The following is a 12,150-nucleotide window of genomic DNA, read 5'->3' as shown; positions in this document are numbered from 1 at the left end:
TTTTTCTTTATTAGAAAAAAAGGACAATGTTAGGCAGATGCGTATTTATAACAGTAATTTTATAGAGAAATGATACTATTTACAGTGGCGGCAGAGAGTTGGGGGGGGGCGCGAAACATTTACGTCTTCTTTGGGGGGGCGTGACAGAAAATAATTGAGAAGCACTGGTATAGACCAAATACTTATTCTCCACCATGATTTGCAAATAAATTCTTTAAAAATCAAACAATGTGATTTTCTATTCCCCCCCCACATTCTGTCTCTCACGATTGAGGTTTAGCCATGTTGACAATTACAGGCCTCTCTAATATTTTCAAGTGGAAGAACTTGCACAATTAGTGGTTGACTAAATACTTATTTGCCCCACTGTATTTACTAGTCTTGGTCATATTTGAATCATTTTAAAGCAGCTTTCTTTTTTAAAAACCTTTTCATTGCTGTTATTGTTATAGTTTCGCTGACTAGCCGCTAGCTTCAATGTCACTCTAATCTTTTATGCATTGCATCACTAAAACTAATTCGCTACCTATTGACGCCTACTGATATGGAAGAGTATTACATAATTGCCGACTGTTGGACACCACAGGCACTCAGCAGAGGCATATATGCGGATTTGATTTCAAAAGATATTTTTAACACAAATTAGGTAAAGGTGGATCATTTTCCACGGCACACCAGACACTACGCCATGGCAGAGTAGCGTGCCGTGGCACAGTGGTTGAAAAACACTGCCTTACACAATGGGAGTTTAGACGCTATTATTATTTAATTATTCATTTAAAACTGAAATGTCAACAAAAAGACTGAACTGGTCTGTATTCCAGAGGAGCACATCACTGGAAATATTAAAAGATCTTACAATTTTTGCAAGAACTGACGGTAGAAAAATACGCGAAATGGCTTTTAAAATAGAAATGGACGGAGCGATGATTTGTTGGCACGGAAGTCGCTATGGGTTCTTCTTCTTTTACTTTTATTCCCTGTATATATGGTCAAACTGCCAATGTTCAAATATTTTGTTCCAACCAGAAGTTTGATGCCTGAGTGCTCGTGAAAACAGTGCATCCGATCATAATTTTAATCTGAACGCTGAAATCTTGTCAAAACGTAGCCAATGAGCTGTGACTGGATAACAGGTCGTGCATTGATAAATAAAAACTATGTTGAATTGGAGAACTCATGATTGTTGACATGTACTGTATCATGGTAATATTCTTTAACTCGATTCCAATCGGTTGACGGCCCGGTGCGTATTGAGCACAGACGGGGCTTTCCAAGAATTAGTCTTCCACAGTCATCAGCTATGAGAGACTCAACGCTGCTTGGTTCCCCACAGCCTCCACAGCATGTTCCTAGCCTGCAGCGGCTTCTCTTGACTTGGTGCTGAATTAAAGCATTTTATGAAGCAGAAGAAAAACTAAACTCACAAAAATCCACTGTGATAATTAGGGTTGGGCATCGGGCATCGATGGGATTCGGTTCTAACACTCCGATGCTCCCAGCACCATTTGAATTTTAAAATTTCGATTCCATGTTTTGATGCTCTGGCCGCCGAGCAGGAAAAAATTACGGCCAAAATTCTCGAAGAAGAAGCCACATGAAGCGTGTTTGTTTATTGCAAACCTAATTACAACCATGGACACGGTGTGGCGGCCCTCAAAAGTTTGCCTAAACTTTACAAAAAAAAAATTTACCAGTCAGCTCAGAGCAACATTTGCAACACAACTATATCATGCAAAGATGGCTTCACGGCCAAACACCTCCAGCTTCATGGAATACAAGTGCCAAGTGCATAGCTGAGTGCCGCGTATTTGACACGCTGCGCCGATTCTCTAACCAGTCAGAACGAGGTAAATAAAACAATAAATTACATCCGTCTGCTGCTGCCCTATGGATTGATGGATGGAATAGTACGAGACTAAGTTCTATTATGACATCGGGCTCATGTAGCTATGTAAGCAGCTACGTACTTAACGTAGCGGGTTGCTGCCTCCGTTAAAATCAACAGTAACAAAAACATCTTTTGTTTTGGAATCTGTTGTGTTGCTTGTTTCGAAAGAAGTAGCCATATGAAGCATTCAATTACTTTTTTTAATGAACTTGTACCAGTGAGCACATGCAGACATCACAGAGCATCCTAGCCAGACACTAGTCTTTTCTTCTACGCATTATACGTACATTATACGTATGCCTAACTGGTATTGTCAGAACATAAACATTGAATGTCTCCGTAAACACAACAGAACCGGTTTTACAAATAAGGAAACCTTATTATTTTGCCTCATCTACATCAAATTATAATCAATAGAAGAATTTACACTAATGCTTTGATGTAGCTCCCAGCTAAGGTACATGTATGAATGTGTGTAAATGTTTTCTCTGTGAGCTTTTAAAAAATAAACATCTTTGTGAAAGTGCACTCTTGAGGAAAAATCTTCACATTCAAGTTCAAAGACTGATATTTATATACAAGTTGAAAATAGCCCTGTTAGAAGTTCATATAATTTTAAAAAATTGGAAAGTTAAGACAATAAATATACACTATGCAATTTTTTGACCCGGCCTCTTAAATGAATCGGAAACGAGAATTGTTCGGAACAGGAATCGAAACATGAAATCGGAATCATTCCATTTCAAAGGGTGCCCAAACCTAATGAAAATGCAGTTCACACATGTGCCAGAATGGGCAAGATCAGGTAGGACTTCTTGAGCAATCCAGCTGGCCCTTTGACAGTTAAACTTATAGAACAGGGGGCAGCAACCTATGACACGCGTGTCAGCACTGGCACTCGAAGAGTTAACCAGTGACACGCGAGCGCATGGCAAAAAAAAAAAAAAAAAAAGTGCCTTTTTACCTGAAATTAAGACATTTTGACTTGCGCGCCCTGTTACTCAGGGGCTTTACGGGAGCGCCCTTCCCACCCAATCTGCCTTATAGCGTTATATGCGAGCAATAATGGATTTTGAGCGCACCTCCAGCTCTTCCTCAATTCGTCGACTCCTGCGCTCGTCGTTTTTTTTTTTCTATGCGCGCTCAATTCAGCACAGGCTACTAACGTGTCACGTAGTCAACCAATTAGAGAGCTGGCGGAAATACACTGTGTCACCAATCTGCACTTTTGGTAATTGCGGTGCTTTCATAGTGGACCGGATTAACGTGGCTCGTTGTCGTCGATACGTCCGGTGCTTACTTCGGAGAGGTGGCGACGTGTATAAAAACACAGTGACGCGTTGAATGGCTTTTTGCTGGAGACTTTTATCAACAAAACAAAAACCAGCGGGGGACACAGCCACTTTTCACGGCGCTCTCCGCGCAAATGTCCCTCGAAACCTTGCTTCGCTGCCTCTCTTTTCCTCGCCCAGACGCCTACTTATTCTTCAACGCTTAACTAGTAAGCTGGTCATATTTTAAGGGACAGCGGCCCATTGGGGATGCCGGTAACAACTGGTTGGCTGGGTTACTTCCGCTAGCTCTGTTTGTGCGTTGTGTGTTGCACAAGTGTCAAACGCCACTACGAGACAAAACATGAAAATTCATTGAAAACAGGGACAGGGATCACAATAGGTAGGCATCTTTTATATTTGTAATATAAAATCTAAAATCGTCCATATAATTCACTATTTTAAGTTGCTAGTGAACAAGACAAAATGTAAGAGTCTTCTGTTCTGTCTTTGAAGGTTAAAACAGCCCGCTCTGTACTGTGTAAGAGACCTGCACTGAGAATCACACCTGTTCCCCTTTTCTTGCTGGTGTGTGTGGGGGTGTGTGTAATATGTTTACATAAGATGCTGCTGCTGTACAGCTGTTATTACTGTTGCACTTATTTTCAAGTTTTGATATTTTCTACAAAATGCATTTATGTCCATGTTGTTTTGTTTGGAGTAAAATTACAGCTCTGTTGGATATAAAAATTCGGATATGAGTCATTAATCTTGGTGTGGCACACTGATCGACAAGAAAATCTGAAAGTTGCACTCCACACCAAGATATATTAGAAGATGTATAGAAGATATATAAAAGAATGGTGCCATGGGAGAGGCAGCCGCGAGGCAGCATATGCATAGGATCGTTTCATATGATCGCATATGTCCTCCTGATTGTGGTTCACATCTCTAGGAGAGCTAGGCAGCAAATATCTGCATTCCTATGCCAAAACGGAAGTGGCAAGTGCACAGCGCGAAAATTGGTATTAACTTAGTGACATATGCTTTTTGTTCAATAACTAGACTTACTAGCATCTTTCTTTTCCCACATATTTATCAATTAATGGAGAACTATAATGGCAGGGGTGGGGTTTCAACCTCCATGTCCTGGGAAACAAATGCTCAAGCGAAAGTCTCGCTGAGGTGAAGTCAAACTTTTTCCCACATTTCGCTGTAATAAAATATTTGAATCATGCTATACAATATATCGCCCAGCACCACTAGAGCGGGAAGGATTTAGGTTGCCAGTCATGTTTACACCCTCCAATAACCATGATATAAATGCTGTCCGGCTTATCAAAATGAGCTCTGGACCAAGTAATTGCATATAAGCAGATAGATGTGTACACGTCCAGCATGGAAATTGGGGTCCGGGGGGACGGGGTGTTCACAAGCTATAGTTTGTGCAACTCCGAGCTTAGCTGCCCTGCGTCAGGTTCTGCATGTGTTTGGCCATGTCGTACACGTAGGTGATGTCCGGCCTCTTCTCCGGGTCTGGATTGATGCACATATCTACCAAATTCCTCAGCTGAAGACAAGGGGTGGTTGGTTTGGGAAGGGAAGGAAAAGAAAGGAAAGGGAAAAATAATGACATTAATGACAATTGATGGTGCCGTTTTTCTGATTTTAACAGCTCCTGAAAAGAATAAAGGACCGCCCAAAGACAACAAACTCTTTTGAAGAGATCTCCATATGTATGCAACAGGTAACTGGACTGAGCACACTAATCGCTTGCTGTTAGGCAGAATTTTACTTCGGTCCACACACACGTACACACACACATTGCTGCCACTTCATTGCCAGCGCTCACACATGAAGCCAAGCGAAGCAGCTGATTGGAGCAGATAGACAGGCTCGCAGGCGGAACAGCCACCACCATCATTAAAAAAGGAAGAGAATAAAGGATGCAGAGGAAAAGGGAAAAAAAACACATCTATGCAAGGTCGCTATGGTAACTGTCTGCCAACTTCACGGCCTCTGTTGCACAGCAGTGGCTCGGACGAGTTCTCGTCAACCACTGTGCCCATATGTGTGTGCCCGAGTTAGAGAAAGATGTAAATTCACATAGTTCGAGAATTAGTACTGGCGAATGCAGATTTGGGTGGGGTTTAGAAAAGATGCAGATATGTAAAATATTCATGGGCTTCTTTGCATGGCGAGTGAGGTGGGGGAAGTGGTAGAAAGTGTCAGGTGGCGGGTGGAGGGGGAGCGTGTGCTGGTGAAGGGAAGCAGGGGGAGGCGGTGGAAGCATAGACGGAGATGGTTAAATGACACAACAAAGATGAGCAGCTGACAGTTTGCTGCCGATCCTTCAGGAGCATTGTTTACATCCAGACAGGCGCTGTAGGCACCCCCCCTCATCTCCATCTCTCCATCAGCCTGTCTCGCGCTCCATCATTCGCTCACTCTATCGCTTTGTCTCCCTATCTGCGGGATGGGGGTGACATGTGGGGCACGCTCCAGCTCCGAGCGGTGGGTGTGTAGAGCTACTGTAACAAATTCACGCTTGCGCGACGGCTCATGCGCATTTAAAAAAAAAAAAAACTTGCAAAGACATGAAACACCATGCAATTAGCCTTTGTCAACCTAATGAAGTAAACACCAGTGTGTAATTAAAAGCACTCTGCAGGAGTTAGTGCAGGAACTTGAAACTACCCACTGTGGACTCGTGTATACAGCACATGGGCAGCAATGTTGAATGGTGTTTTTATAAACTCATGTTTTGGCCACAAGAATTTATCTTCAAGGACCATATTAGTATACTCATACAAGTATTTTGTAATTTAAAAGAGCAATAAAAAACTTTTGAATATGACTTTAACATAACACTGTTGCATTTTAAATTAATTGGTAAAGGTTTTAATGTTATGCTCAGTTAAGGAACCTTTTAATTGTCTGCAAGGGCAAAAGAGGTATGTTTGTAGTTCTAATCAGGGATTTTTCAGCCTTCATAAGAGCCAGGCTAGTGGGTTCCTGCTGCTTACAATGTTAGTTAAATGAAGCAAAGCAGTCAGTCAGTGGGGACAGTAGGGGAGATCTCATTTGAAGTCTTCACCATAATATTGCCTCTTCTTTAGAGACACATAATCCTAAAGTAAAAATGTCATTCGTTCTCATTATCTGAGTTTGTGTGCCTGTAGTATTTGTAAATATCTATCCTAATTTGTTGGCATTGTTTAACCATAGACTTCATAATATATTGACGGGACATAGGCCGATTAATAGGGGGCCTGCGTTGTTGGCGTGGCCGTCAAAGCTGATTGAGTGGAATCACAGACAAAGTGCTTTTTCTGTTTAAAATTCTTGTGAATAAATGCTTAAATCCCTGAATTTTTTATAGATATGGACGTAAAACAGTCTCGATTCTTGGTCAAAAGCAAAAAAAAAAAAAAAAAAAAAACCGTGCAGTTAGCATTTATTTTATGTAAATATTGCGAACTAATGATGCTAGTCAGTAAGCAAATGTAGCGGCCGCCTTATGAAAGCTGAGCTTTTCCGTTGAAAATTCTTGTGAATAAATGCCTAAATCCCTGAAATCTTTATAGATATGGATGTAAAACAGTATCCAATCTTGGTTAAAAGCATAAAAAATCTGTGCAGTCAGCATTTATTTTACGTAAATATTGCGAACCATGATGCTAGTCAGTAAGCAAATGTAGCGGCCGCCTGATGAAAACAGAGCTTTTCCATTGAACATTCTTGTGAAAAAATACTTAAATCCCCGAATTCTTTATAGATATGGACGTAAAACAGTCTCGATTTTTGGTTAAAAGCAAAACAACCCTGCAGTGAGCATTTATTTTACGTAAATATTGCAAAATATGGTGCCAGTCAGTAAGCAAATTTAGCGGCCGCCTTATGAAAACAAAGAGCTTGTTCCGTTGAAAATTCTTGTGAAAGAATGCTTACATCCCGAATTCTTGATAGATATGGATGCAAAACAGTCTTGATTCTTGGTTAAAAGGAAAAAAAAAAAAAACGTGCACTTGGCACTTATTTTACGTAGATATTGCGAACTATGATGCTAGTCAGTAGGCAAATGTAGCGGCAGCCTTATGAAAACAAAGAGCTTTTTCCGTTGAAAATTCTTGTGAAAAAATGCTTACAACCCTGAATTCTTTATAGATATGGATGTAAAGTCTCGATTATTGCTTTAAAGCAAAAAAAGGAAATGTGCAGTTAGCATTTACTGTACGCAAATATTGCGAACTATGACGCCAATGCCGTAGAGGCTAATTTCTCCCATTGATTTTTTTCACAACGTTTCAAAATGCATGCATGGTACGAAAAATATAATAATTGCCTTGAATCCTCTAACAACTCACTCCTGAGACAATGCTTCCTGTTTGTATGTAGTACAGCTTTCGTACTATTTCACCCTAAATCCAGCGTTGGATCGCTGCATGTGTTTTGAGAATAACTGCGACCGACTGAAGCGGAGTGCAGGACGGCCCCCTATTTGAAGGCATGGCACAGTGTCTGGGGAATTTGTCCTGTCAATATAATTATGAGGTTTAACCTAATAATTTGGAAAGCAGGTGTAAAGCTATTTCTCAAAAAGTGATCTCATTTGGCAATAGAAATATCACAACATACGTTCTTGACTGTGTACAATTTTGATGGAGAATGGAGAATTTAAAGTCAAATACAACAAAAATGTTTTCCAACAAAATCGCTCCTACAAAGCAAGCATGCAGATGCCAAATCCAGTATATTCACAAACATGCACACACCCACATCACAGGCAATCAGCTACAATGCCATCGTTAACCGCAGCCTGACTGCATTACATGTATGTGCATGGATGAGGTTTTGCTGAATTACGGCAGATAATTTCACATTTAGTTAAGGAAACCTGACACTCAAGTTCATTTTGTTTCATTCTAGTCTGTAGCACAACCAGATGCTTTAAATATGAGGGATTTAATTTTCTAACGGTTAAAATCATGGTCTTTTGATCAGAGTAATGATATTACAGGGAAATATACTGTGCGCAGAGTTGGATGCATTTCAGATGGGGGAAAAAAAGGCCAAGTCAAAATCAGTGATTTGGCGTAGCAAAAGTGAAACTGTTCATCAGAGTTTTGTCACTGAACATTTCCAGATCTAAAGGTTAAGTTTTCACAAATCCACAGTCAGTGAAAATATCTGATCAGATATAAACCTATCACGTAGAACTGAAAATGATGTGTGATATTACTTACTTCCTCTGAGTAGTGATCTGATGGAAGAGGAGGGTAGTCACACTGTTCTATCTTCTTACAAAGAGAGTAAAGGTTCATCTTATCGCCATAAAATGGACTCTGCAGGGCTGCCATCTGAAACACGGAAACGCAAGAAAACAGCATGAGGACAAGCATGAAAGAATGTAGAAAAGTAAAAACAAACACGCCAAAATTCACACTAGGTGGTCAACAAAATATACTGTTTGTATTTGTGGATAAGTAGAATTTGTTGCCGGTTATTTGACACTTTAATACGGCGCTGTATATATAGTAAGGGTGAAACTGTTTGCCAAAATTCACAGTTTTGTACATAACTAATCTAAAGAACCATGAAACTTTAAGCTCCATAAAGCTAATGGCTCCACAGAGGCAAATTGAAATTACATCACAGATATGTACTGTATTAAAAAGCATATCTATATGATCCTTTACCTTATTGCATTTTCAACACAACTAAGTAAAGGTCATGTGAAGTCAATTTCATGCTTTGTTTCTGAATCCATGAAATATGTTTGAAGATAAGTCCTAAAAAAATATGCACAGACTGGGGACAATTAACTGCTGAATTGCTGACTTTAGAGCTGAAATGAATACTCAAGTAATTCGAGTTTAAAAATTGATCGACGAATTATATTCGTCTCGAGGAAACGTCTAATTTTGCCAGCAGAGATAACGACGAAGAAGCCAACGAAAGCAAAGAGAAATGCACCAAGAAAAGGCAGAAAATGTCAAAAGTGTGGGAGCATTTCAAGCTGGAGACCAAGGCGAACACAGCGCTTGCAGCATAATACCCACGCACAACCCCGGCTACCTACGGGCCCGCTAACGCTTTCGCACTCCCGGCTGGACCCCACCACCGATGACCGCCACCGAAAACAGGATCGGGTGCCACTGTGCGACCCGCCCACCTAGCCCCCGCTCCACCGAAGAAATCGGGACAAGGTAAAATGAAGTGAACAACGCGCTATTAAATAAGATTAACGTTACCGTACCTTGCTAATGTAACAATAGCCCTGCGAGGGCTAGGTTTCTATTAATCATGACTACTGTCGATGCGGCGCAAACGTTCCTTTCATACAGGCTTTATTTAAAACTGTGAAAAAAGCACAGCGCTGTAGAGTGATGAGGGTGTAAAATAATACATAATAAAGATAACGGAGATGTCAATTTGAGCTCAGTAGTCATTGATGGATAAAACAAGTAGCAATGGTGCTAATATGCAGGTAGACAACACGTATCGTAAATTTATTTTGAGCACTGCAAAAACTCAAAATCCTATCAGGACTTACAATTTCAATTCAATTTTATTTGTATAGCCCCATATCACAACAAGGTTGTCTCAAAGGGCTTTGCAGAGGCAATGTGATACACAGTCAGAAATAGTAGATTAATTGATAAAGTTCAAGTCCTGGGCAACCCCCATCCTTAGACCCTCCATGTAGGCAAGGAAAAACTCAGAATACCATTTGGGAAAAATGAGAAACCTTGGGGAGAACCACAGTCAGGAGAGATCCACTCCCAGAACCTAGGAGTCCTAGATGCACCAGGACTGATGGTGGGTATTAGCAGCAGGAGGTCCAATTTGTAGAGATGCAATGGAATGAAGAAACAAGAGGAGGTCCATCTACCCAATTTAGACTTAAAATTTAAGTAGAACTTAAAAATAGCTTGACACAAATAGAAATTCAATTGAAACACTGGGGGAAAAACACCCAACTTTTACGTGATGTGTTTTATCAAGCGTAATGACATTTTTAGGTAAGTAATAAGATTTTTAATAAGATCTAGAAGTTTGTTTTTTTTTGAGTGAAAGCAATGAATTTGTTGTATCTTTCTAGTCACATCTGAGATGCAATTGTTGGCTGTTTTCAAACATGTACTTTGAAAATAAAGACATTGATTGTCTGAAAATGGTTTAACATTAGTTAAAATGTCTTGTTTTCTCATGTATATGCATAATTGTCCTTTACCAAAAAAAAATATCTAAAATGTTTTATCAGATTACACGATTAATCGAATGAATTTTCAGTCGAATACTCGATTACTAAAATATTCGATACCTGCAGCCCTTGCTGACTTATATCAATAAAGTCTTTTTCACCTCCTCAACCAGCAAGATTGTTTGGGTGTACCTAAACGATATCTTCAGAAAAACTTTGGTTTCTTGCTCGCCTCTTCAACAATATAAGAAATAAATGCCATCAGTGGCTATGACTTCAAGAAATTTTATTGCTATATCGAGCATAATTTGTGTTGGAAGACACTGGCGTAGTGCATAGTGCAAGGGTTTTTTTGGCACCATGATTGAGCTTAGTAATGTAAGTGGAGACTGATTTTCATATGTTGATTTCGTGAATGGATACTATTGCTTATACTGTAGGAGTTCAACTGCTGGATTTTCCATTGCACAGTAGTGTCAGACAAGTATGCTATAGTAGCTTAACAACTAAAGTATACATACAGTACACTAAACATTAGAGATGCACGATAATGTCGGTCACCGATAATTATCGGCCGATAATGGCAATTATGACGTCACACAGATAATGCAGATAAAACGAAATTCAACCGATAATGCAATTCGATAATTATATCCTTGATTTAGCCTCCAAATGTGTGCAATCAACAGTTTTGTCCAATTCTGCTAGTTTTAAGGAGGTATTTTTGCAGTGTAGTAATGTGATATATGTTAGGAACGGCTTACTTTTAAAGGCATTTTTGTGCAACTTGGTTGTTTACTCTCTAAGTAATTGTTGCCAAAAGCTTACCATTACACAATGTCATTGCCATTGTTTAGATGTTGGAATTTACTACTTGTTCACATTTGATGTGGAAAAAAATAGCACTAAATTACATTTTTGCACAGTAACATTTGATCTTTGTATACTTTAAAATTTTACATACATATTTGAATAGAATTATCGGCGTGACATTATCGGTTATCGGGTGGAAGGGGCAGGAAATTATCGGTTATCGATATCGGTTGAAAAATGTATTATCGTGCATCACTACTAAACATCAAATATTTTGATTTAAAATACACCTACTTTAATTTTAAAATTAGGCGGTAATGGTAATGTCTGGGTGACAAATGGCTAGATGGAAGAAACAAAAATTAAAGGAAGAATCAGTTTGAAGTTTGTTGGCCCATTCTTTTGCACTGTGCCTCATGGAAGAGTTTGAGCTGAAAGGGCAGTGGAAAGAGTCATGAGGTGAGCTACATATATACCAGACTTTGCGAGAGCAATGAAAAAAATGACAACCTCTGGAGCCCAGATGCAAGGTAAAGAGAGGGGAAAACAGATGTGGATGGCAACAGCATGGAGACCATAACGAGACTTTTACTACTATGTGGAAATAGGTAAAGAATTTATACAGCCTAATAATAGAAAATTATGCCATCACTAATTCTGCATTTTTGTTTAATAGTTGGATGATCACAAGGAGGAAAGTAGTGCTGTCATGAAGTTAGACACATGCTTTATCAGGGCTTGTAGGTTAACAGGTGATGAATACATTGTGATCTAAATTATTATGCGTACAGGATTTAATCCATCCATCCATCCATTATCTACCGCTTAATCCGGGGTTGGGTCGCGGTGGCAGCAGCTTTGGCAGGGAAGCCCAGACGTCCCACCCCCCAGCCACTTCAACCAGCTCCTCCGGCGGGATACCAAGACGTTCCCCAAGCCAGCCAAGAGACCTAGTCTCGCCAGCTTGT

General features: G+C 39.9%; 1 protein-coding gene across 4 annotated transcripts in view; it reads right to left on the bottom strand.

Annotated features, from left to right (window-relative positions):
* Nucleotides 1-310: 310 nt before the first annotated feature.
* Nucleotides 311-12,150, bottom strand: part of nek7 (NIMA-related kinase 7) — a 124,446-nt gene continuing 112,606 nt past the window's right edge. For all 4 annotated transcript variants that reach the window (XM_057840690.1, XM_057840693.1, XM_057840692.1 and 1 more), the window contains 2 exons: nt 8,409-8,522; nt 311-4,732 (listed from right to left, as the gene is read on the bottom strand). In XM_057840690.1, the coding sequence (XP_057696673.1) occupies nt 4,622-4,732; nt 8,409-8,522 (225 nt within the window). In that variant the 3' untranslated portion in view covers nt 311-4,621. The remainder of the gene's footprint in view (nt 4,733-8,408; nt 8,523-12,150) is intronic.

This window comes from Corythoichthys intestinalis, chromosome 7 (assembly GCF_030265065.1).
Source record: "Corythoichthys intestinalis isolate RoL2023-P3 chromosome 7, ASM3026506v1, whole genome shotgun sequence".
NCBI lineage: Eukaryota > Metazoa > Chordata > Actinopteri > Syngnathiformes > Syngnathidae > Corythoichthys > Corythoichthys intestinalis.
This window is presented reverse-complemented; position numbering and strand designations above follow the sequence as displayed.